This window comes from Eptesicus fuscus, chromosome 3 (genome assembly GCF_027574615.1).
Source record: "Eptesicus fuscus isolate TK198812 chromosome 3, DD_ASM_mEF_20220401, whole genome shotgun sequence".
Lineage (NCBI taxonomy): Eukaryota > Metazoa > Chordata > Mammalia > Chiroptera > Vespertilionidae > Eptesicus > Eptesicus fuscus.
In genome coordinates this window covers 43,870,597-43,897,768 of record NC_072475.1, presented here as the reverse complement: position 1 = coordinate 43,897,768, position 27,172 = coordinate 43,870,597, and the positions used below count along the sequence as shown (strand labels likewise).

The following is a 27,172-nucleotide window of genomic DNA, read 5'->3' as shown; positions in this document are numbered from 1 at the left end:
TGAGTGCTGGGGGGCCCAGCCATCCTCCAGTGCCTATTGCTTGCGTCAGTGGGGGGCTGTGCTGTATGGGACGGTGGCTTCTTTAAACAGAACTGTTAACAGACTAACAGAAAGCCGGGGCTTTAATGAGCTTTCATGCCAGTTGCCGGAAAGTTAAGCCCTGAAACAGCAAAGGTTCATAAAGAAGGCACTGATAACCTCACAGCCCAAGATTGTTCTTATAAGCTAACTAATGCTTGTGAATGCATCTGTTTCTAAAACAGCAGAGGTAGAGAGCAGAACTTTGTGGGATCCTTGAACCCACTTATCTGAGCCCTGACCTCCTCTCCTGAGTCATAGTCATTCCCTGAGATCCACCTAGACAGGTTCAGAAAAGCCACATCAAGGAAGTGGATGGGTCTCTGCTATATTGAGCAAGGAATAAAGTATACTAGTCTTATATTTAGTTTTCTCTCGAAGGAGACTGGACTGGTAGTAGGAATTGTAGTGAGTAAAAAGACTTGTGGGGTTGTTGGTTTTTCTATGTTCATATGACCACAGCAAGAGGTAACCAAGAAAGCACAGGACTTCAAAGACCCTTGTTCAAGTTTTGCCACGTAATGGCTTTATGATCTGGAAAAAATTTCCACCTCTCTGAGCATCCGTTGCTTCTTCTGTAAGCAGAGATTATTGTGAGAATTAGGCAGATTGAATGTAGTAATTATTATGAAAGCACCTAAATTCCAAAGCAGCAAATTACTGACAATTAGTTACTTACATGCCTCGTGCATATTATTCAGGCCATGGATTGAGTGTCTTGTAACGGGAAAGAGAAAACACGGTTTTTCTTAAAGTATCTGAATTACTCCCAAATAACGGAAATTTATTGCGTCCCAGAGTTCATCATCATAGGAGTGAAATAAAGGGATAGTAGAGAGGGGAAATACTCACTGGTGATCCTTTTATTTTAAAATCAGCCCGTTTTGTCCTCTCTAAGTTTTCTTCACTGTAAAGTGATTTTTATTTATGTCTTTTTTTTTGTTCAAAAAAATTGTTTAAAGTGGCTTTAAAAGTGCCACACATTTAAATAGAAGCAAGGTTAGTGCTCAGCGTGTGTGCCCATTTTTTAGAAGTAGGCTGAAGTCTTGGATCTGGGCTTTCTAACATCAGAGTAAAAGGGGATGCAATCAATTAGGTGATTTTGAAAAATTAACAAAAACAAGTCCGGCCACGACTACCCCAAGAAGCCTGATCCAGTCATCAGGCTGCTGAGCCACGGGCTCCCTGAATACCACCTCCGCTCCCTCGGAAGGCAGGCTGCCAGGGGCAAGGAAACCAAAACGTAGGCAGAGCGAGGGCATGCCTCTGCTTTCTCTCCACACTCAGATATCTAGTTTGCTTGGATTTGGTGTTTGGATTTGGATTAACACATGGCTTTTAAAAAGCTGCCATCAGTTCAGAGAGTGGCTCTGTGCTCACGTGCAGTATTAACCCTGCTCACTTTACTCCTCACGTCTACGGTCATCTGAAAGACGGCGCAAAATACTTCCTGTACCCAGCTGGCTTCGTGACCACGTTGGCCGGGGGCCCTTGTCCCATAGCACGCCTGTCAGGAATACTCCCTTCTAAATGGAGCTGCAAAGAATTCGAGTTTGGCACAAGACCCCCAGCACTGCTTGCCGCCTTGGGGAATGGCACTGGTTGCAAACGTGCTGATGACCACGCCTTGTCTGTCTGTGCCCTTGCTGTACGTTGGCTGGTGCGGCCCTTGGGACGAACTAGGATCCTGTCCCCGATGACGATGTGCTATGTGGCTCCTGGTTCTTTTCCCACAGGGTAGACATCCATAGGAAGGAAAACTCTGGGGCCGCCGAGAAGCCCGTCACCATCCATGCCACCCCAGAGGGGACCTCGGAAGCATGCCGCATGATTCTTGAAATCATGCACAAGGAGGCTGATGAGACCAAAATGTAAGTTTGCGTGCCATGTCCACATCACTCAGCGGAGATTACGAGTGGGTTCTCATTCATGGAACCCAGTACATTTTTTTTTTAAAAGCTGTAACTTTTACTACCTAAAGGGAGCAGGGAAGGATTAATTTTAAGAAATTTGTTTCCAAAGAGAATACAGTGGAAAACCGATCTTGTGCATTTATAATATGGCGGTTTCTCCTTTGTATGTTTCTCCTGATGATCCTAATGCTTTCATCACTCACTGGTAATAATTATCGGTAGGAATACATAGACCGGTGCTGTCCAGTGTCATGCAATGATGGGAATGTTCTCTATCTGCCCTGCTCAATAAGATAGCAATTCGCTACATGTTGTGATTGAGTGCTGGAAATGTGACTAGTGCAGTGGGGGAGCTGAATCTTTTAATTTATTCAGATTTGAATCGTTACATGTATGGCTAACGACTGTCACGTTTGGACAGTGCAGGTATAGAATGTGCACTGTCATCAAAACCATCACTTACTGTTCTGGGAAAGGTTTTTGTCATCTGCCCCGAAACCACTTGCACGCTTTTAAAATTGAATTACATTTCCTTTAGTAGTAGAAACTGGTAGTGTGAGTAGCTACTTTATTCTTCTTCCTCTCTGTTTTCTTCTGTCTCCTCCTTTTCTTTTACAAAATACTTCTTAGGACTCCTGAGTGTTGTATCCATTTGAAGGGCAAATACAGTTCTTACTAAAGCAATTGCATTTGTGTTACAAACAAATTAGTGGTAATGGAATAGATAATATAATAAAAAGGGTTCTATGCAGTTTGGCAAAATCCACTTATGGGCATTGGTGGCACATTAGGACTGAGGGATGAATTGATTATAAAATTAATTTAGCAAATAATGTCAAATAAGAGTGTTCCAAAGCCAAAAAGGGGAAAGTAGTCCTAAAAATAAACAAACGAACAAAAACACAGCTCTGTTCTCAGATTTCATTAGAGACTCTAACCTTTCACTAATGAATTATTGACTGTGTTGCAGGCTTTTGAACGTCCCCCCAAATGCCATGGCTTAATTTGAAGACGCTCCTCCCTCATCCAAGTTATTGAAAACTTTTAAAATAACACACTTTTTGGTCCTTCAACCTAGCCACAAAGCAACTTTCAATATTCTAATTAATCGCCGAAACCGGTTTGGCTCGGTGGATAGAGCGTCGGCCTTGGACTGAAAGGTCCCGGGTTCGATTCCGGTCATGTACCTTGGTTGCAGCACATCCCCAGTAGGGGATGTGCAGGAGGCGGCTAATCGATGTGTCTCTTTCATCGATGTTTCTGACTATCCCTCTCCCTTCTTCTCTGTAAAAAATCAATAAAATAATTAAAAAAAATCTAATTAATCAACAAGACTGATTTACAAATTGGATATTTAAGTTTTTGAGTAGAGCCAAGATAGCGTTTGAATATCTTTGAAAGAAATGTTTGGGTGTCCCACTGTGTTAGGCACTGTGTGGGGGTTGAGGCTACAGTCATGAACAAGGCCCAGGCCTGCTTTCGTGGAGCCTTCAATCCAATGGGAGAGACGCTCACTAAACACGTAATTACACCAGCATGCAGTTAAGCACAGCTATGAAAAGGGGTGACGGTGGAAAATGACTTTATTACTGGAAGCCCTAACCAAGGCTTTAAGGGAAATGGGAGGAGATTGAGGATTTCAGAGACAGCCTCTCTGTGACATTTAAACTGAGCCCTGAGGGGGATGAGTAGGAGGTAGAGGTTGTAGGGGAAGAGGGATCCTAAACTTTCTATTCATTTACCAAATATTTATTGAGTGCCTACTATGTGCCAGGCACTGCTCTATATGCCAGGGAACACAACTAACATACATACATACATACATACATACATACATACATACATAAATATGCCCTGCCCTCCCAAAGTTATATTCAAGCACCCATTTATTTTGAGGCAGTAATAATGGATCTGTTAGATGCTCTTGATTTCAAGAACAGAAAACATAAGTGGCTTAAGCAATAGGAAGCAATTATGATGCCACATAGCAGGAAGCCCTAAGGTAGGGAAACTCCAAGGTCAGTTGGATCATGGACTCAAAGACCCATGACTTTTCTTTCGGCTTCACTTTCTTCAAGGTGTCTGATCCTTGTGTCCCCACAGAATAATATTCAGAAGCTGAAAGAGAAGGCATCTTTGCCTTGCTCTTTTCTTTTTTTATTGTGGTTAAAAAAATACACATAACATAAAAGTTACCATCTTAACCATTTTTCAGTATACAGTTCAGCAGTGTTCAGTGTATTCACATTGTTGTGAAACGGGCCTCTAGCACTTTCTCATTTTGCAAAACCGAAACTCTGTACCCATTAAACAACAACTCCCCTTTTCCCTCTCCCTCCAACGTCTGGTAACTACCATTCTACTTTTTCTTTCCATGAATTGAGCTACTTTAGAGAATTCACATAAGTGGAATCATGCAGTACTTGTCTTTTTGTGACTTGCTTATTTCACTTAACGTAATATCCTCAAGATTCCTCTGTGTTGCAGCATGTGACAGGATTTCGCGTTGTGGCTATTGTAAATAGTGCTGTTATTAACACAGGTGTGCAGATATCTCTCTGAGGCCCTGCTTCTAATCCTTCTGGATATATACCCAGAAGTGAGGTTGCTGGACGATATGGCAGTTCTGTCTGAATTGTGTGGTGAAGCCTCCGCACTGTTCTCCATGGCAGTTGCATCACCAGTGCACAACGGTTCCAGTTTCTCCAGATTCTCACCGGCACTTGTTATTTGATAGTAGATTTATTAATTGGGTGTGCGGTAGTATTTTGTATTCACAGTACCTCATTGTCATTTTAATTTGCATGTCTGTGGTGATTAGTGATGCCAGGAGTCTTTTTTATGCTTGTTGGCAATTGTATATCATTTTTAGAGAAATGTCTGTCAAGTTCTTTGCACATTTTTAAAAAAGGTTATTTGATTTTTTTTTTTATTGTTGGGTTGTAGTTCTTTATATGTTCTGGATATCAATCCCTTATCAGATATATAATTTGCAAATATTTTCTTCCACTCCATAGACTGTCTTTTCACTTTTGCTTGTGTTCTTTGATACAGGAAAAATTTTAAGCTTGATGTAGTTCTATTTGTTTGTTTCTTTTCTGTCTTTCTTTTTTTTTTTTTGCCTGTGCTTTGGTGTCATAGCCAAGAAACCATTGTAAAAGTCCAATATCATGAAACTTTTACCTTGTGTTTTTTCTAGGAATATTACAGTTTTACGTTTAGGTCTTCAGTACATTTTGAGTTAATTTTTGTATATGGAGTAACATAAGGGTCCAGCCTCATTCTCTTGCTTATGCATATTTAATTTTCCCAACACTGTTTGTTGAAGAGACTATCTTTTCCCCATGTGTAGCCTTGGCACCCTTGTCAAAGATCATACGACCATATACTTGAGGGTTTGTTTCTAGGATCTCTATTCTATTCCATTGGTTTATTTGTCTCTTGATACCAGTGCCACACTGTTTTGATTACTATAGCTTCGTAATAAGTTTTGAAATGAGGAAATGCGAGTCCTCCAACTTTGTTCTTTTTCAAAATTGTTTTGATTATTCAAGGTCCCTTGATATTCCACACAAATTTTAGAATGATTTTTTTAAATTTCTGCAAAAATTGTCATTGGGGTTTTGATAGGGGTTGCATTGCATCTGCAGATTACTTAGGTAGTATGAACATTGGAACAATATTAAGTCTTCCAGTCCCTGAATGTAGGATATCCTTCCATTGATTTCTGTTGTCTTTTATAGTTTCATTGTATAAGTCTTTTACTGCCTTGGTTACGTTTATTCCTGAATACTTTATTCTATGATGCTATTGTAAATGGGATTATTTGTTTAATTTAATTTTCAGATTGTTTATTTTTAGTAGATAGGAACAAAACTGATTTGTGTGTGTTAATTGTATATCCCATGATGTTCCTGTATTAGTTTATTATAACAGTTTTTTGTGGAATCTTTAGGGTTTTTAACATATAAGATAATGTCATTAGCAAATAGAGATAATTTTATTTCTTCCTTTCCAATTTAGACACATTTTATTTCTTTTCCTTAACTAATTGCTGTGGCTAGCACTTCCACTACTGTGTTGAATGGAAGTGGTGAAAGCAAGTTTCCTTGTCTTGTTCCTGATCTTAGAGTAAAAGATGTCAGTCTTTCACTATTGAATACTAGAGGCCTGGTGCATGAAATTCATGCATGGGGGTGCGGGGGGGGGCTCCCTCAGCTTGGCCTGCACCTTCTCCAATCTGGGACATCCCTCTCACAATCCGGGACCACTGGCTTCTAACCGCTCGCCTGCCTGCCTGTCTGATCGCCCCTAACCGCCTCTCCTGCCAGCCTGATTGTCCCTAACTGCCCTCCCCTGCCAGCCTGATCGCCCCTAACCGTCTCTGCCTCGGCCCCTGCCACCATGGCTTTGTCCAGAAGGACGTCCGGAAGACATCTGGTCTAATTAGCATATTACCCTTTTATTAGTATAGATGATGTTCACTGTGGACTTTTCACAAATGGAATGTATTATGTTGAGGTAGTTTTCTTCTATTCCTAGATTGTTGTGTGTTTTTATCATGAAAATATATTAAATTTTGTCAAATGCTTTTATAGTATCAAGGTGATCCTGTGGGTTTTGTTTCCCATTTTGTTAATGTGGTATATTACATTAATTGATTTTTATACGTTGAACTATCCTTGCATTCCAGGAATACATCCCACTTGGTCATAGTATATAATCCTTCTTATGTGCTTTCAAATTCAATTTTCTGGTAATTTTTAAAAGGATTTTTGCATCAACATTCAAAATCAGGGATACTGGTCAGTAGTTTTTGTTTGGTTGGTTGGTTTTGGGTTTTCTTAGGTGTCTTGTTTGGCTTTAGTATTAGAGTAAAGCTGACCTAATAGAATGAGCTTGGAAGTGTTCACTCCTCTTCAGTCTTTTGGAAGAGATGGAGAAGGATTGCTATTAAGTCTTCTTTAAATGTTTGATAGACTTCTTCAGGGAAGCTGTTGGGTCCTGGGGCATTTCTGTGTTGGAAGGTTTTTGATTATTCATTCAATTTCCTTACTTATTATTGGTCTGTTCAGATTTCCCTTATCTTTTTTTTTAATCCTTACATGAGGATATGTTTTATTATTATTACTATTGACTTTTAGAGAGAAAGGAAAGGAGAGAGAGAGAAACATTAATATAAGAGAAACGTCCATCAGTTGCCTCCCATATGAGCCTTGGCCAGGGGTTGAACCCACAACTAAGTATGTACCTGGAATGGAACCTGCAGCCTTTTGGTGTATGGGACGACCTCCAACCAACTGAGCCACCTGACCAGGGCTATTCAGATTTTGTGTTCATGTTTTGATATTGGTAGTTCCTATGTTTCTCGGAATTTATTCATTTCCTCTACCTTATCTAGTTTGTTGGTGTATAACTGTTTATTGTATTCTCTTATAATCATTTTTATTTCTGTGGCATCAGTTGTAATGTCCTGTCTTTCATTTCTGATTTTATATGAGTGTTTGCTCTCTTTTTTCTTAATTCATCTAGCTAAGAGTTGTCAATTTTATTGATCTTTTCAGAAAAACCTACTCAGTTTTATTTATTTTTTATTTATTTATTTTTTTAGTCTCTATTTCACTCATTTCTCCTCTAATCTTTATTATTTCTTTCATTTTGCTAGTTTGGGTTTAGTTTATTTCTTTTCTAATTTCTTGAGTTATAAAGTTGTTGATTTGAGATTTTTTATTTTGTTTTTTAATCTATTCAGCCAATCTATGTCTAGATTGGGGAGTTTCATTCCTTAGTATTTAAAGTAAACATTAATAGGGAAGGACTGAAAATTGACATTTTGATTTTCTATGTCTTGTAGCTTTATTGGCTGTCATTTCCTTTCTTACTGCCTCCCTTTGTGTCTTTGTTTTGGGTTTGTTTGTGCTTTTTAGTGATGTGCTTTGATTCCCTATCATTTCCTTTTGTGTATATTCTGTAGGGGTGTGTGTGTGTGTGTGAGTGTGTGTGTGTGTGTGTATTATTGCAGTTATATAAGACATCTTAAAATTATAGCATTCTATTTTAAACTGATAATAACTTAACTTCAGTTACATTCAGAACTCTACTCCTTTATAACTCCACCATCTACAATTTTTTATTGAATATATTGGGGTGACATTGGTTAATAAAATTACATCGTTTTCAGGTGTATAATTCTATAATACATAATAGATATATTGTGTGTTCACTACCCCATTTCAAGTCTCCTTCCATCACCATTTATCCCAACCATACCTTCTTGTACCTCTACTTTGTTATTGATGTCACAAATTATTATTTATGTATTATATACCCATTAACATAGATTTACCATTTTTGTTTTTGTCATTTAAATTTTATGCATCAAAGTTACTATAGTATACACTATTGTATTTGTGTATTTTTATTTAGAGAATCTTATATTTTTATATGACTTTGTGTTGCTATCTACTGTGCTTTCATTTCAACTTAAAGTTTCTTGTAGAGCAGTTCTAACAGGAATGAACTCCCTAAGCTTTTGTTTTCCTGGAAAAGTCTTATTTCTCCTTCATTTTCAAAGTACAATTTGCCAGATACAGTATTCCTGGTTGACAGTTTTTTCTTTCAGCAGTTTGAATATATCATCCCACTCCCTTCTGGCCTGCAAAATTTCTGCCGAGAAATCCACCGATAATATGGAAACTCCTAGGTATGTGACTAATACTTCTATCTTGCTATCAAAATTGTCCTTTGTCGCCCTAGGCAGTTTTGCTCAGTAGTTAGAGCATTGGCCCACAGACTGAAAGATCACAGGTTCAGTTCCAGTCAAGGGCATGCACTTTCAGTTGCAGGCTCAATCCCCAGCCCCAGTAGGGTGCATGTAGGAAACAACCAATCAATGTGTCTCTCTCATGTGGATGTTTTTTTCTCTCTCTCTCTTTCCCCCTCCCTTCCAGTCTCTCCAAAAATCAATGGGGGGAAAATGTCCTTGAATGAGGATTAAAAAAAAAAAAAAAGATTGTGCTTTGTCTTTTGTCTTTGACTTTAGACACATGGGTTACAATATGTCTCAGTGTGGTTCTCTTTGGGTTTATCCTAGTTGAAAGAACATTTTGAATCTATATGTCCATTTCTTTCCTCAGATTTGGACAGTTTTTCATCATTTTTTTTTTTAATAAGCTCTTTGCCCCTTCTCTCTCTTCTCCTTATGGATTCCCATGATGTGTATATTGATCCATTTTATAGTGTCCCTTAGCCTCTCTTTGCCTTCCTGTATTCTTTTTTCTCCTTTTGATTTCAAATGATCAGTCTTCAAGTTTGCTGATATTTTTCTTTTGCCTGTTTATGTCTGCTGTTGAACCTTTTAAATAAAATTTTTAGTTTAGTTTTGTAATCTTTAGCTTTATTATTTGTTAGCTTGTTTTTTTTTTCTAGTTTCTGTCTCTTTATTGATTCTTATTTTGTACACACATCATTTTTCTGATTTCATTTAGTCGTCTGTGTTCTTTTTAGGTCATTGAGTATCTTTATGACAGTTTTTTACATTCTTTGTCAGGTAGTTCATTGACCTGCATTTCTTTAGGATCAGTTTCTGGAGTTTTATTTTGATCCTTTGATTAGTCATTGTTTCCCTGTTTCTTTGCATGTCTTGTAGTGTTTTTGCTGGAATTTACAACCACCTCTCAGTCTTTGCCTACTGGCTTCATTCAGGGGAAGAACTTCACTAATGAGCCGGGCTGCAGGTTCTAGATCTTTCAAACCTTTTTGATCTCTTTCTTCCCCTGGCTTCTGACTGTGTAACTGCAGCTCTAACATTCTGTTTACCTCTGTTTTCACCACCTTCCAAACTCTGGTGCCAGTCTCGTCAGCCCTCCAAGTCAGGAGAGACAGAAACCAATCTCTTGGGTAGCCCCCAGACAATCCAGAATGTTGGACTCATACTCCAGTCTTTTGTTTCTGTTTTAAAGGGAGGAGTCCTGGTATGAAGGATTGCTTCTTAGTTGCTCCTTGCTATGTTGTATAGGGGAAGCAACATGAACAGCCATGCCAGATACCACAATTTTCCTGCCCCTTTTGATGGAATCCCTTCTTGGTTTTATAATAGGCTGGGTGCTATAGCTTCTCAGTTGATCTTTAGGGTTCTCACAGAGGTATTTGTCTATATTTTAAAATATATATATTTTATTGATTGTTTTACAGAGAGGAAGGGAGAGGGATAGAGAGTTAGGAACATCGATGAGAGAGAAACATCTATCAGCTGCCTCCTGCACACCTCCTACTGGGGATGTGCCCGCAACCAAGGTACATGCCCTTGACCAGAATCGAACCTGAGACCTTTCAATCTACAGGCCGATGCTCTATCCACTGAGCCAAACGGTTAGGGCTCTTTGTTATTAACTTGGTATCTCTGTGGGGGTGGAGGACCTGAAGCTTTCTAGTCTGTCATCTGACTAATGTCATTAACCCTTGCACCTTTTTAAGAGCAAGGAAAACCTTACTAAAATCACCCAACAGATTTCTTCTTACATCTCATTGGCCATATCTACCTCTTGGACTTACTCCCAACCAGGCACAAGAGGGGAGTATCATCATCATAGCTTGGCTTATGTTAGTGAGAATTCATGCACTGGGATTGGTAAGGGACTCCTCTCCTAAAGCTCATTACCACTTGGTACCTGAACAAAACAGCTTCTATTTGTAAGAAAAACAAAACAAGGTAATAGCCTTTGGGAAGCAATCGCTGTTTCCATCTTAACTGTTAAATTGTTGGTTGTCTTTTTTAGAACTGAAGAGATTCCTCTGAAAATCTTGGCCCACAATGGCTTGGTTGGAAGACTTATTGGAAAAGAAGGCAGAAATTTGAAGAAAATTGAACATGAAACTGGGACCAAGATAACAATTTCATCGTAAGCCACCCTTTCAGATTCGTTGTGCCCGGTGATGGAGAATTTAATCATCTTGATAGGCCCAGTTCATTCATCTGCTTTTCTATAAAATGGAATGTAATCATAAGTCACATAGTTATCTCCAAAACCATAAAGACAAATACATAAATAGTTACCAATCAAACATTTGACAATAGATGTGAACTGTCACTAGAAAGATTTGCGATAAGGCGGTAAGTGTTCTGTACTTCAGTGTGTGGTGAGGAAATTCGGTCTTCTCCCCACCGTCTCCACCAAGACTTCTTTGTTATCCTCTGGGATTTATTTCTCTTTATGATAAAAGACAAAAGCAAATTTCTCTTTTTTTCCTGGTGGCCAGCTTGCAGGATTTGAGCATATACAACCCTGAAAGAACCATCACTGTGAAGGGCACAGTCGAGGCCTGTGCCAGTGCCGAGATGGAGATTATGAAGAAGCTACGTGAGGCCTTTGAAAATGACATGCTGGCTGTAAATGTAAGTGCCTAATGCTTCCTTGTCCTCGTTTTCACATGTTTTCGGTAGAACCCAAGCCTCTCTAAGAATAATTGTCCTTCAGATAGAGAAGAAACATCTTCTAATAGGTATGCAGTGTTACTACTGCCTTCTTGGGACAAGGGCATTAAAACAGTCAGGAGACCACTTATCATAAATGCATTGGACAAAATAGCGTGTAACCATTGAAATCATAACTTTGAAAATTTTAAAATAATGAATCGTCTATAACAGTGGTCGGCAAACCGCGGCTTGTGAGCCACATGCGGCTCTTTGGCCCCTTGAGTGTGGCTCTTCCACAAAATACCACTGCCTGGGTGAGTATTTTGAAGAAGTGGCGTTAGAAGAAGTTTAAGTTTAAAAAATTTGGCTCTCAAAAGAAATTTCAATCGTTGTACTGTTGATATTTGGCACTGTTGACTAATGAGTTTGCCGACCACTGGTCTATGATATAATGTTAGTAAAGAAAAGAATATATAAAAGTATATAAAATTAGAGTTATAATTATGTAAAATAATATGTATCAAAATGACTGGAAGGCTACATATAAAAATAAAAATAGCTTTTATATTAGGAAAGTGGGATTTTTTTCCAATTATGAAAGTAAATACTTTAAAATGAACTTCTGATTTTCATCTCTTGCTTAATGATCTGCTTTTTTAGATTACCTAATAAATATTGTCAACCACCTCAGCTCTAATATTCCTCACATACTGATTTGGGTTTATCTTTCCTCTTACTGCTATGTAGTTCCCACTTTATAATAGGAAGACACCAGTCTGGCATAAGAAATTTTAAAAAAAAATATTTGTCCATTGGCAAAACTCAACTCAGTAAATGTTTTTATTTTCTATAATAATGATTTTCTAACATATACTGAAGAGGAAAGCATGCTGTGATGCGTCCTCCTAATCCCATAATCCAGCTTCCAGGTTCTCAACTCATGGCCTGTTTTGTTTCATCTGAACCATCATCATCCACTGCACCCCTCCCCCCATTTGGATGTCCTTGCAGCAAAGCCCAGGCCTGGTAACATTTCAGAGGAGTAAATGCTGCCAGAGAGCTGTGTAGGTTAAACCCAGTTCCCTCCCTGCAGCACATCCCACAGCACCTGCCCTCCTCCTCAGGTCAGTGCTGTCTCTTCCACCTGAGTAGCCACATCACGTGGCACTTGTGAGATATGACGAGAAGCGTGACCTCCTCTCCCCATTTGTGTGTATTTGTCTGTAGAAGTATCATTAGCACCCAGTGATCTCATTATCTTCTTCTGGGATCCTGACATCTTACACGAAACATCTCTTACTGTGAACACCCCGAAAAGCTACAAAAGGGCCTGGGTGCTCCAATCGTCCTCACCTGAGCCTACCACTTAGATTCATTCATGTCTGTACCAAAGTCACACACTGGTCGATGAATAACAAAACTGCTAGATCTTATATATCCAGTTGGGTAAAGGTTAAGGACCCCAGCCCTACTGTTCCAAACATTCTAAAAGAAGGCAAGTTGGTAGGTGACCCTAGACACAGAAAATAAAGGTGTTAGAGATCTGCTTAGTGTTTGAGGAGACAAAGGCAGGAGAAGGTTGGACACAGGCCATGGTGGGTGACTACATCTGTCTGCCTTTGATGGGCTGTGTAGTTAAAGTTCGACTCTATCCCTTTTGCGGCCACCGCTGAAGTGCCAGCGGCCGATGAATTCAGACCTTTTGACTTCTGACCAGAGCAGGAACCATAAAAGGCATTTCAAAGCACCTTCCCAAATTCACAGGAAGATTACTAGTATCTTCTCTTCCCAAAGAGCTGAGACAGTAGTACAGTGTTCCAACCACGCCCGTCCGAAAGGATGATGAAGTTGAGGTTTAACTTTTTGCACTCGGATGTCGAGTGTGACTCGACACGGTTAGCATCGGTAGCAGCTCATATGTCGAATTGTATTGAATGTATCAATAATTTGAAATATAAAAAAATCCAAATAAATAAGTTTGTATGAAAAGAAACTCCAGTTTTTTATTCTACTGCCGCGCTTTGTAAAATCTGGGGTATTTAAAAAATTAAATCCCGAGTAGAATAAAGGAATCGAGAAAAAAGCAAGCGAGTGCAAAGGGTTAAGGACACCACAAAGAGCAGCAAATTGGCAAAGTAGTCCAGGTTTACAGGAAGAAATGTGCCATCTACATTGAACGAGTGCAACGGGAGAAAGCTAGCGGAACAACTGTTCATGGGGGCATTCACCCCAGCAAGGTGGTTATCACTAGACTAAAGCTGGACAGAGACTGCGAAACGATCCTTGAACGTAAAGCCAAATCTGGCCAAGTAAGAAAGGAAAGGGGCAAATACCAAGAAGAACAATTGAGAAGATGCAGAAATAAAATAATCTTACATGCAACTTTCATGAAAAGCTATTAAAATGGTGGGGGCGGGACAGCTCGACTCTAGCCTATGTGAGCATCCCCGTGTTTGAATGTGAAATAAACAAGCAAGTGAGATGATCACGAAGCTGGTAACCAAATGGTGAAAAGGGCAAAGTTGTGGACACGGAGATGCCGTGTGTGGTGTCCTAGTGAAGGGTCGGATCTTTTCCTGGATGGAGTTAGAAAACAACTGTTAATCCAATAGGTTTTCAACATATCCACTCAACAAGTATTCATTGAGTACTTACTATGTACCGTACTTTCCGGCATATAAGACGACTGGGCGTGTAAGATTTTCCTGGGTTAAAAAGTCATTTTATATGCCAGGAAATACATTATATTGGACTATATTGATGGGATTAGATATAATGGATTAGATATATTGGACTACCGTATTTTCTGGCGTACAAAACGACTTTTTAACCCAGGAAAATCTTATACGCCCAGTCGTCTTATACGCCGGAAAATACGGTACCAGGCCCTGAGCCCACCACACAAGACAGTCTCTGTGCACAAAGGAAATTATGTCCGAAAGGGGAAGAGGTACCTACGCAGGTGATCCACGTACCATGTGGTGAGTGCTCCCTAAGGAGACGTAGGAATGTTAGGAGAGCACAGAATGGGCGTTTGGATGAGCCCTTCGGGGTGAGAGGCGGCTTCCCCGATGAGGAGACACCTAAGCTCAGGTGAAACCCACGTGATGAGTAGGACTCAGCCGGGTGAGGAGCGAGAGAAGCACGTTCCTTGCAGGGTGGACCAAGTGTCCTGGGGCCCAGAGGTGAGAGGCACAGGAGTGGGCAGGTTGGGGAGGAGGGGTTGGCAGCAGAGAGGCTGGTGACGTGGCCTGGGTCCCCAGGAAGAGTATCTACACCCCAGAGAGGCTGGTGATGTGGCCTGAGTTCCCAGGGAAGAGTATCTTCCCTGCCACCCTTGAGAGTAGCTATTGTAGATACTCTCAAGGGTGGCAGGGAAACTTGGGAGGAACGCCATGGTCATGTTGAGGTTTGGAGAGCCCACCCCAGCAGCAGGGTGGGGCAGAGGTTGCAGGGCCGGGGCAGAGCTCATGCGGAGTCCCTGGTGCCACGGCGGCAGGAGATGGAGCTTGACCCAGGCAAGCTGGGACTCTGCTCGCCTCCCCTCATCTTTTTCTCCATTTCTGTTCCCAGCAACAAGCCAACCTGATCCCGGGGTTGAACCTCAGCGCACTTGGCATCTTTTCAACAGGATTATCTGTGCTGCCTCCACCCGCAGGGCCCCGAGGACCTCCCCCTGCTCCTCCCTACCACCCCTTCGCTGTAAGTAGCTCAGCGTCAGAGGGGCGCTCGCGCTCTGGGCACCTCCAGGCAGCAGCATGGCTCTGCTGTGTTGCTCAGAGCTAAAGCTTTAACGTGGAGGCCTTGCTCATAAGTGACCGTAGGAGGAATCCAGCATGTCTTAGACTTCTTCCTAATGGACAGATTGATATTATTCCACCTTCCTCTAAACATGCTGCTCTTAAATATAATAGAAAAGAAAGAATCCACTAGCAAAGACTTTCACTAGAAGCCTGTTTACTAGTATTGTGAAAAAAAGGATTTGTTGGTTCACATAAGACTCTTCCTGAGTGCTGTTCATTCATTAAAATGCTGGGCCACCTGGATGTCTCTTGCCCACCTATGTCTGCAACTCAAATGCATTATATTTTAATACTAGGCAGATTTTAAAAGAAAATAATACACAGTGTTTCAGAATACTTAGGAACAATGCCTGGCGTTTAGTGGCTCTCAGTAACTGTTGTTTGAATCACATTTAATAACAGAAGAAGAAATGTGAAGTTACAAGTTTTCTGCTTGTTGCCTGCTTGCTGCTCCCACTCACGAGCCTTGTTCAGAATGAGGGCATCACCAAAGTGGGGGGTGGGGGGCAGGATACTTGCCAGCTGGTTTTTGTTTTCTTTTGTTTTGTTTAAATATATTCTAATTGATTTCAGAGAGGAAGGGAGAGGAAGAGAGAGATAGAAACATCAACGATGAGAGTGAATCATCAATCGGCTGCCTCCTGCACACCCCCCACTGGGGACCGAGCCCACAACCCGAGCATGTGCCCTGACCAGGAACCGAACCAGGACCTCCTGGTTCATAGGTCCACTGAGCCATACCGGCTGGGCTGCCAGCTGTTTTATTTTGAACTCTACACATACAGCTTATTCTTAAAGCAAACTTTCTCTCCCCCAATGTTTATACTGTTTAAATGGGAAGAATCCAGTTGGTGAACATTACCTTAGCCACTTCTTTCTTTCTAGTGCTTTGGGTTATCTGTAGAGAGACGAGATAAACCTACTCTGCTGTTTTACCAACAAAATCCCGACATGAATGGGCAGCCATGTCCTTAGTCACAAGAACTTACACATTTCTGTAACCTGTTTATACACAGATCTGAGTCATTTCTAAATCTTTATACCCTTTATTTAAAATAATATCCATTTCCCCTTAAACTAAAGGATAGGGCTAATATTAAGCTGTGTGTGTGTGTGTGTGTGTGTGTGTGTGTGTGTGTGAGAGAGAGAGAGAGAGAGAGAGGGGGGGAGTGGGGGGAGGGAGAGGAAGCTGGAGACAAGTCAGGAGGGATTGTTGATGTTCCCAGGAGCAAAATAGCTACAAAGGGGCACATCCTCATATCTTTGCTATGAGATTTGAGAATGACTGAGCCTGGCACAATTCAGTGGCATTGAGATACACCTCATTTCTTAGGAGAAAGACTGTATATACTGCCTACAGAAGTAATGTAAGGACAGGCTACCCTCTCAACCTAAATACTTAAATGGGGGGGCGGGGGGGAGATATAATAAAACAGACCACTTCTAAAATTGATCATCTAAAATAGGGGTCATTGTCTTTATTTTCCATCTTTTTCTTAATGATTTGTAACAACTGTTTACATATTAAGGCTCTTAACCATTTGTCATATTGTAAATGTTTTTTTCAACAGTTTATAATTTATCTTTGCTTTATTTGTGGTGTCCTGTGCCATAATAATTTAAAATAAATATATTGTGAATAAACTATTGCATGAAGTAAAATGTAAATGTTTCCCATCAGCCTTCCTTCTCTTATCCAAATTTTACCCACCAACCATTCCCCAGAAATATAACACTACTATGTTTACATATATTTAAAATGTTTTCTCAGCATATATACAATCATATTATTGAAAAACACAAATGGAGTGAATTAGAAGTTATTTTTTATGTTTTATCAGCATCTTTCCATAGCTGGACCTAATTCTCCTTAATGGTTACATAGTATTCCATTGGATGAATTTATTATAGTTTTTCTAATCAGCACATGATTTTTAGACATTTAGATTGTTTCCAGGTTTTCTTTGCTACAGAGAGTGTAGAAATGAATATCTGTATATATAAGTCTTTGCACAAGTATGTGAGTATGAAAATTCTCTAAAATTACAGTTACTACATCAAAGGGGAGGTGCAATTAAAATTCTCACAGATTTTCCATCAACAGAATTCATGTGGGAATTTTAAGAATGAAGGTAGCTAAATCAGTGATGGTCCCTTTATGGATTTCTTGCCTCTGATGTCATGCTAAGGAAGGAGCCTTCTCTCATCCCTGTGTTTATGTATAGGGGTTTTTAGTTGCTGGTTTGGGGGAAATTGTTGCTTATATTTACATCTGTAACTCATAGGGAATTTATTTTGACTTACACTTTGAGATAGGAATCTGGCTTTGTTTTTGTTTTGTTTTTTCCCAAATGGATAGCCAATTTTCCCAAAATCATTTATTGAGTAATGTACCCTTTTATCATTCAACTTGAAATGTCAGCTTTGCCATGCACTAAATTCCCACTTAGTCACTCCTGGACTCTGTCCCGTTATTCATTTTGTTTTTACACTGTGATTACTATAGCTTTATATTCTCCGTGACAGTTTTAACAGCAGGCTTCTTCTCTCAAAGAGTGAATTGGAAGGCTGACTAACTTTTACTGCGCCTGTGAAATTAAAGAATATGTAGGTATTTTCTGTTTCTTGAAGATTTGATAAGACCTATCTGTGAAACATCTTGGCCTCTAGCACTCATAAGCTTTTTTATTTCTATAAGTTGTTGGCATGGTTTTGTTGATTTATCTTTTTCTTAAAAGTATTCATTCCAGCCTGGCCAGCTTGACTCAGTGGTTGAGCTTCGACCTATGAAGCAGGAGGTCATGGTCCGATTCCCAGTCAGGGCACTTGCCCGGATTGTGGGCTCGGTCCTAGTTTAGAGCAGGTACAGGAGGCAACCGATTGATGTTTCTCTCTCACATCAATGTTTCTCCCCCTCTCTTCCCCCCTTCCTCTCTCTCTCAAAGCAATGAAAACATACGGGTTTTTACTTCACTAGTCATGTATTTGATCTGTGTCCAAGATCAATCTGCTTCTCTGATTGGTCTTTCCTCATAGCAGTCTACTCACGCACTGTCCTCTTCAATCTCACTAAGAAAGCAGGTGACACTTAAAAAAAAAAAATTCTCCCCCTTTCTGAATTAATTCACTGGGGTCATCTGCTTGCCTCGCTCCCCTCTTTCATGCTGCTGAGTCTCCACATACGTCTGATGAGTTTTCATTTTTCATTCGCGTATTCGATGAACTCAACAGAGCTCTAACATCTAAACATATTAGAGCTTTTTCAAAACTTGCACCATGGGCCCCCCTGACCCCGTGAATTCGGAATGTTCCAGGAGAGCAGTACTGGGTGCAGAATGAGACAGATCTGCGCTCGGATCTTGGCTCTGCCTCACGCTAGCTCACCTGCTCCCTGTCCGCTCCGGAGGCTGTCCTCGGCGAGCTCACAGAGGTGAATAAGGAGGTGCTTGAACAAGCTGGGTAGAACGGTGCACCTTCTGAGTCTTGGAGAGCTCAGTTCATGACCCTGACCCCTCTGGCCAAGTCTACTGCCCTCCGCAGGCCCGTGTCCATATCCCTCGGCAGCGTGGCATCCCGCTGTCATCATACTAAAGCTGCCTAGATTTTTGAACATAATTTGTGTGCCGGGCCATTGTCCTCTCCACTACCTCTCTCCCACCCCCCTCTCCACACCGCCTGATTTCTTCATGCCGCAGCATGTCACCTAAATCATGCATCAGGTGGTCACAGGAAACAGCTTGGAACGAAGGACCCTATAGCTCTTCCAGGAAAAGTAGGCCCAGCTGTTTAAATTTCCCTTTTTAATTTTCGAAAGTGTGTTTGGTATATACTCTTCTACCTACCCCCACCCCGCCCCCGCCCCAGCATAGTCGAGCATAGGGGAAAAGCAGACACCAGGTCCCCTCTGACTCAGAGTTTGAAATGAACCATGGGTAATAATGACCATGGCAGGCGGTGGGGCACCCTCGCAGCGGCACCTTCCCCATCACACCTCCTCTCCCGTCCCCAGGGTCATAATGCTTTTGAAACACTAAAAAAATAGAGTAGCTTCCCCGTCATAAAATAGCTCCGGACCCTCAAACTGAGACAGTGGCCCAACTGCCATGCTGGGGTTGGGGCTGCACACTGACCTCCCCCTCCCCGGGGCCTCGGTCCATCAGATGGCTACAACCTGCTTTCCCGCCAAGGAAAACGTGTATTTAGGTCGTCAACAGGTTACCTTTCTTTTTTCTTTTTTTTAAAATATATTTTATTGATTTTTTTACAGAGAGGAAGGGAGAGGGATAGAGAGCTAGAAACATCGATGAGAGAGAAACATCGACCAGCTGCCTCCTGCACACCCCCCACTGGGGATGTGCCCGCAACCAATGTACATGCCCTTGACCGGAATCGAACCTGGGACCCCTCAGTCCCCAGGCCGATGCTCTATTCACTGAGCCAAACCGGCCTCAGCAACAGGTTATCTTTCTGATCGTTATGACTAAGCACGTTTTGAAAGTCCTTTTCCACTTGAGATGATCGATGCCATGTAAGCTTGGGCCGATGGGAAATAGAAAGTATGCTCGGGTAAGCCCCACGTTTTATCACAAGTAAGTGCTCATTCAGTACCCGCGCATTTGGCCATGCGATGCCTGGTGACAGATACTTCCTCCTGCGACCTTATTGAATGCCACGTAACATCCTCCAGAGGTACCCATTATCCTTGGGGTCAGTCCGTGTCCACACCGGGACCCCCAGGGCCCTGCATCATCCCGCCTGCCTGCCTGCCTCCCCGTCGTATCCTGCTGTGCTTTTATTCGCTTTTGCCATACTGGCCTCCTTTCTGTTCTTCACACAGGCCAACCCCTTTCCTAGCTCTGGACCTCTGAGAACCGAGCTTCGAATGTTCCCTTCCCCATGCCTTTCCCAAGGCTCCGTCCCCTCCCAACTCAGCGGCCACCCTTCCAGGGGTCCTGCCGGACCCCTCTAGCTAAATCACCATCCCATCCCTCATCCCGCAGCTCCCCTTCCTCACACCGCCCTGTTCATTTTCTTCGCAGTCATTGTCTGCCTCCCCAGTAGAACGTAAGACCCACGGCCGCAGTGTGACCTTCTCTGTCTGAATAGCTGTGTCCCAGCACCTAGAACAGTGCTTCACACACAGTAGGTGCTCACATCTCTTTTGCATGAATGAATGATTGAATGACCCCTCGCCAGTGTTGTGAGACCTCAGTGTTATTTTAGTCCCATCTGTGGGTGAGGCTCAGAAAAGCTGAATAAATTCCTACCACTTGTAAAGAGCTAGCGGTTCAGCCTGGGGCCTCCTGAGCCTTCTGACTCCAAAAGCCCCCTTTTGTACCCAAAGGCCAGTGGCAGAGCCTCCGGGAGGTCCGAGCTCCTGCTCGCAGAGTCCAGGGCTCTTTGCACAGTCTTCTAAGCAGTGGTAGCTCACGAATAACATGGGGAGTAGGGAATCTGTTCTTTTTAATCCTTTTAAAGCTCATTCTCTAACCCAAGTGGTCGATCTACATTTATTAGTGTTTATGTTGAGAGGATTTGAACCCGGAATAGCAGCCACACTGTGCAGCCTGTGTGTTCTTGACCTCACATGAGTTTCTGGAAAAGGCAAATTACAATTCAAAAGAATTATTTCTGCTGTGAGGGCTGTCCAGGTAAGAAGAGGGCAGAAGTGTCCTTTCCCCAAGCTAGAGCTTTGTCTGAGCAGAAAACCTGCAGCAATTGTGCCCCCACCTGCCATGGCCCAGGACAGCCCCCAGAACAGGGACCTGCACAGAGAGGGGTCTGGAGCTGACGCTCTTCAAGAAAAGCCGGACCAAGTGAGCCAAACCATTGGAGGTTTGCAAGAGAACGCTGGTCTCACAACCCCCTCTTGTGGGCATTAGCTGTCACTGCAGCCTCTTTCTAAGTCTGGAAAGGAAAGGCTTGTACTAGTCGCTTCTATAAGCCCCGCAGTTGCTCTGGGCACCTGGAACACCTTTGGGAGGCACTCCGCACAGAGATTGCACCTCTCTTTCTCTGAGGCCAGTCTGCTTTCCAAGCTCAAACGGGGAACAGTTTCATTTTTGTCCCTAATGTGCCATAAGGCAAAGTTGTGATCTGGAGCTCAAGGGCCCTCAAGTGAAAGCTGGGACCCTTAACTCCCAAGCCACCTCCGTGTCTGACCACTGTTGGAATGGGCTTCCTGGGAGGTTTCTCACGGGGCAGGTGTGAGGGATTGGTGCCCCGAGCCCAGCTTTCCTGTCAGGGGCATGTCGGCGTGTGTGTAAAGCACCTGTAACCTGACTTTGGTAATTGGCCAATGTCCTGCCTAAAAGAATATGCAAAATAAGCGCTGGTCGGTTAGAGTGTCCGCCTGCGGACCAAAGGGTCGCAGGTTGGATTCCTGGTGAAGGGCACATACCTTGGTTGCAAGTTTGATCCCCAGACCCGGTCGGGGTGCATGTGGGAGGCAGCCAATTGATGTGTGTCTCTCACATTGATGTTTCTCTCTCCCTCCCCCCTTCTTCCTCCCTTCCACTCTCTCAAAAAAAAAAAAAAAAAGTGGAAAAATATCCTCGGGTGAGGATTAACTATATATACACATAAAATCAGACATATTCCTGTTTCCAGGACTATTGTGAGGATTAAAAGCGTTTCAGAGTAGATGGAAAGTACCGTATTTTCCAGTGTATAAGACGACTGGGCGTATAAGACGACCCCCAACTTTTCCAGTTAAAATACAGAGTTTGGGATATACCTGCCCTATAAGATGACACCTGGCGCCCTAACTGGTTTGGCTCAATGGATAGAGCGTCGGCCTGTGGACTGAAGGGTCCCAGGTTCGATTCTGGTCAAGGGCATGTACCTTGGTTTCGGGCACATCCCCAGTAGGAGGTGTGCAGGAGGCAGCTGATCGATGTTTCTCTCTCACCGATGTTTCTAGCTCTCTATCCCTCTCCCTTCCTCTCTGTAAAAATCAATAAAATATATTTTAAAAAAATGACACCTGGCATATAAGACGACCCCCAACTTTTGAGAAGATTTTCCTGGGTTAAAAAGTCGTATTATACGCCGGAAAATACGGTATCTATACAGTGCCTAATGCTAGTAGGTTTTCAATAAAAAAGCAGCTCCTGGGGAGGGGGGGCAGTGAATTGGGGAAAAAGAAGACACAGGTAACACTTTAGACAATAATAGTGACAATAGCAGCTCCTTTTAAATGTAATTCTCCTAAAGCCCAGTTTTCTTCTATCCACATCTGCCCTCCTGTCCCCCGCCTCCCCTTCCCCACTCTCGCACACGTACATGATTTATTCATTCTCTTCCTCTCCTTCAATCTGTTTTTAAGTTTCTCTTTTCTCAGCCCCCCCATTCCTTCTGAAACGCTGGGAGGAGCTCACTGATCTCATTTCCCAGGAGCATCTCTGCTTGTTCTGTGTGACTCCTGGGTATTGTCCTTGCACCATGTGGGGGGGCGGGGCGGGGCGGGGAGTGTGTGTGTGAGGGGTGGATGGGGGGGGAGGCGCTCGTGTACTCGCTCCCGTGGTCAGTTCCTAGGAGTCAAAAAACGTCTCAACTAGAAATGCAGGGAGCCCAGCGCCGCAGGAAGGTGTGCGGGCGGGCGGGGCCGCGAGGCCAGGCAGAGCGCCTGTGCCGCGTGGGGTAACCTGGCTGCCCCGAGTTTGGGGAGTGTGCCCGAGGGCGCCGCTGACTGGCCCTTTTCCTCCTGCTGCAGACCCACTCCGGATACTTCTCCAGCCTGTACCCCCCTCACCAGTTCAGCCCGTTCCCGCATCATCACGCGGTGAGTGCCCCTCGCTTCAGCCCCTCCGCCCCTCCCCTCGGTGCTCCAGTCGCCCTGCAGTGGCGCGCCGCAGGGGTCCGCGCACCCACCGCTTGCGCTCTAGTGCGCGAAGGCTCTACGGCGCGCTGGTGCTGCCCGCCCCGAGGCCTGTCGGTGCGAAAAGTGGCGCTGATGAGGGGTCAGCGGGTCAAATCAGGGGGTTGTGCTGGGCCAGTGGTCGGCAAACTCATTAGACAGCAGAGCCAAGTATCAACAGGACAACAATTGAAATTTCTTTTGAGAGCCCAAATTTTTTAAACTTCTTCTAACGCCACTTCTTCAAAATAGACTCGCCCAGGCCGTGGTATTTTGTGGAAGAGCCACACTCAAGGGGCCAAGGAGCCGCATGTGGCTCGCGAGCCGCAGTTTGCCGACCTCGGTGTTAGGCTAAAGACCAGAGTTTTCAGAGATCTCTGGACAAAGTCTGGCAAAGGGGGTCCTTTTATACCTGGGGACCACGGGGCACAGACCCCTGTGGCCTCGCCCACGTCTCTGGGCCGTCACCAGGCCTCTGGCCGGGCACCGTCAGTGGAAATGCCCTTCCCGGCAGCAAGGCGGCCGGGCAGCTGCCTGTTCCCGCTGACAGAGCCTCCCAGCCCCGCGCTCGGTCCAGTCCCTTTCAAGGGTTTCTTGGCTGGAGACAGGCAGGCCACATCATCACACTCGTCTGTGGCAGAAAGCCTGTGAATGGACAGCTGCCTGTGTCCAGCTAACGGGTGACGGATGCCCGGGAGGCCTTTGCCTTTTGACTGGCGCGTGGTGCTGGCATGTGTTCAGGTTCCTTCTGCAGGCGTCGCACCATCACACCCGCAGAGCTCGAGGCCCCAAAAGAATCCGGCGCGGCGCCGCTGGGGCCATCATCACCGGTGGGGTGGCCCCTGGTGGGTGGCCGTAAGTCCCTGCAGGAGCCACCCCCTGGGACCGTCTCCGTCTTGTCTTGCCCTTCCAGTACCCGGAGCAGGAGGTGGTGAATCTCTTCATCCCAACCCAGGCCGTGGGGGCCATCATCGGGAAGAAGGGCACGCACATCAAGCAGCTGGCTCGGTTTGCGGGCGCCTCCATCAAGGTAAGGCATCTCTCTCCACAGCGTCTGTGCCCCACCCTCTCCCTCCACCAGCACCAGCACCACCCATGTTCCCGCTGCCAGTCCCCAGGATGGCAACGCCCACGCCATCCAGGGACAGAGTCCCCCCTGGGATCGGGACAAGTTGCCTACAGAACTTTCCCGCCCGCTCTCGTCTTTACCGCTCTCATTCCTTTCTTGTCCAACCAACAACTGCATTAGGAAAGATATCCCTAGCAGAGGAGCCGCCCAGTTCTCCCTGGGTTACCAGTGTCCTGCCCCTGAAGGCTGAGGACTCCCCAAACCAAGGGAGTGAAGTTAGAGGAGCCGCCGTTCACGCTTAGCCGTTGTCAGGCTTTCACTTAGTCTCCGCTTCACAAACCCTCGAACTTGGAAAAAATAGTTGGAATGAAAAACTCTTTCAAAAGCAGCGGGTGATAAACAAAAAGCCGGTGGCATGACCTGACAGGAAGCCCCCTTGATTGGTGGGAGGGGCCGCGAGTGCAGTTACACACCCACATCCTGCCTCCTGGAGCCCAAGGTGCATTTGTCAGGGAAGCTGAAAGGGAAGGATTCTTCGGCCCTGGTCCTGCTCCAAGCCCAGCTATCAGCTCGGACTCACAGGCAGCATGCTGGGCACGTCCCGAGCCTCATGAAACACTTGCGGAAACAGAGGTTCCATTGTTACCTAAAATAATGTGCTGCCATGCGACAGCCCGGAATTCCGCACAGCCAGTCTCGTGACTGGGAGAGAGAATGCCTGCGCTCTCTCCCTCGGCAAGCGTGCTGCAGCGAAAAACCAAGGCACAACCTCTGGGTCGGGCAGAACAGGCATTGCAGCGAGGGCATTAAGGAATTTGTTTTAGGGAAATCCTTTCCCCTCCCAGGCCTCGTTTACCCGACCTGTGAAGTAGACAGGGTGAGAGCCCTGAGGGGGGGGGGGGGGGGGGACACAGTGGTGTATCACACAGTGGGGGGCTGGCACCCAACAGATGCGTTGCAGGGAGACCTGGTCCAGGCTGTGCGGGCCCCGCCCCGCCCCCGAGTAGGTGTGGAAGACACAGGGCTGGCTGCACCACCAGGCCCTTCCCCAGTGTTCAGTCCTGTGGTCCGAGAGCCCATGCAGGAGACAATGAGAGGATTTCAACTAAAAAGGACTTGGGGGGGGGGGGTGTCATCTCATCAAATCCTCCTTTTTTCCCCCTAAGGGAGAGTTGGAGGTAGAGGCAGCCAAGGCCGGCAGGGACAGGACTGGCTCTTAGGTGTAAATTTTGAGCACTTACGGGGGCCAGGTGCACAAGTTAGAAACTGGGACCCAGATATTAATGAAGGCTGAAAAGCTAAAGAATGTGAGTACCGCCCTAGCCTGTTTAGCTCAGTGGATAGAGCGTTGGCCTGAGGACTGAAGGGTCCTGGGTTCAGTTCTGGTCCAGGGCACATGCCCGGGTTGTGGGCTCGATCCCCAGTAGGGGGCGTGCAGGAGGCAGCCGATCAATGATTCTCTCTCATCATAGATGTTTCTCTCCCTCTCCCTTCCTCTCTGAAATCAATAAAAAATATATTTAAAAAAATGTAAATGCCAAGATTTGACCAGGTTACGCTATTTTTCTGGTCCAGTGTTTTTCCATATATCCACCTGAGTGCTAGACCAGAATCACTCCCAACAGTCCTTTCTGAAAGTGAGAGAGAGCTCGGTCCCTTGGGCTTCACCCCACAGCCTCTCTACGCCCCAGAGAGGTTGAGTGGTGGCACATCACTTTGCGGATGGCCTCTGTGATGGGCAGAGCAGGGCTGCCCCGGGGACAGGACCGGCTCTGCAGCCTGGCCGCGTGTGGATGCTCTTATGCTGGGCCAACAACCTGCTCCTTCCCTAGCCCTGCCTCTCTCCGGAGCGTAGAGGAGAGAGAACCAGGGAAGCCAAGTATCTGTGAGAGAAATTGCCCGCTTTTTCAAATCAACCTGGTCTTTGCTAGATCGCCTTTGCCCGGACGAGTTTTGAAAGCATCTGTCTCTGAAGCAAGACCTCACACCAGAGAAGCCCCGTCCTGCCTCGCCAGTCCCCAGAGTCCACACCGGGGCACGTTGGGGGAGAGCTTTCCACTAACCAGTACCCGGAAAGGACGGGTGGAGCTGGGGTGGGGGAGGTGCACCCCGAGACGGCTCTGGTTACAGGCGAGAGCTGAGCTCCCCCTGCTTCACTGCGCAGCACCGGGTCCGCAGGCTTCAGATGCCACACAAGATCCGGTCGGCAGTGCCAGCCGGGGACACCCAGACCCTGGTCCTGCTGCAGCCCCGGCTCACCCTGTGACCTTGGCCGTCACCTCCCTTGTCTGGGTCCCATTGGCTTCCGTCATAAAAGGAGGTCTTGACTCCTGGCCCTCTAGAGGGGCCTGTAGAACGCCATCCCGCAACCTCCGGTCTGAAGCTGGTGAATGCCAGGCAATTGAGGGGTGGGAGTTTCTCGCAGAATCTGAGCAAGGCAGGCACGAGCCACTAGGAAGTGGACAGGCCGGCAGACCTGGTTTGGTCAACGGGCGTCGTGAATTAGCCCTTCGGCCGTCTCCGGGCCGCACCTGCTCTAGGTGGGCCGTCGCCTGCAGCGGCTGCCTCCGGGCGCTGAGACTTAGCGCCACGGTTCCTCTCCTGCAGGCTGGCTCCACGTAGAGGCCTCTGTGGACCAGTCCTTCCTCCCCTCTAGGCCTTGGGTCCGTTGGCACAGTCTGTCCCTCCCTTTTCCTAGAGCTTTCGACTCCCTTGGTGACAGGAGGCCAGGCTCGCTGGTGGCTCGGGGCAGGAACAGGCAGTGACTACTGGCCTGCTGCCAACTCTCCCTGGGCAGCCAGACACCCAGGGACTTCCTGTGCCCCAGAGTGAGGCAGGGGTGAGACGGAACAAGGGTGGGAGCCCTGAAATCTCTTGCTGGTGTGTGTGCCGTCCGCTGAGACGAGAGGGGGGCTGGGGGATGCAGCCGAGCAGCAGCATTGTCCTTCCCTTGAACTGCAGATTGCCCCGGCGGAAGGCCCAGACGTCAGCGAGAGGATGGTCATCATCACCGGCCCGCCAGAAGCCCAGTTCAAG

General features: G+C 45.2%; 1 protein-coding gene across 2 annotated transcripts in view; it reads left to right on the top strand.

Annotated features, from left to right (window-relative positions):
- The window catches only part of IGF2BP2 (insulin like growth factor 2 mRNA binding protein 2), a 150,767-nt gene that overhangs the window by 119,316 nt on the left and 4,279 nt on the right, over positions 1-27,172 (top strand). The window contains exons 7-14 of one of the 2 annotated variants that reach the window (XM_028134000.2): positions 1,815-1,949; positions 8,617-8,694; positions 10,769-10,891; positions 11,250-11,385; positions 14,980-15,108; positions 22,924-22,992; positions 23,981-24,097; positions 27,098-27,172. In XM_028134000.2, the coding sequence (XP_027989801.2) occupies positions 1,815-1,949; positions 8,617-8,694; positions 10,769-10,891; positions 11,250-11,385; positions 14,980-15,108; positions 22,924-22,992; positions 23,981-24,097; positions 27,098-27,172 (862 nt within the window). Of the gene's footprint in view, positions 1-1,814; positions 1,950-8,613; positions 8,695-10,768; positions 10,892-11,249; positions 11,386-14,979; positions 15,109-22,923; positions 22,993-23,980; positions 24,098-27,097 lie in introns of both variants that reach the window. The other variant, XM_028133999.2, reaches the window with a different exon arrangement.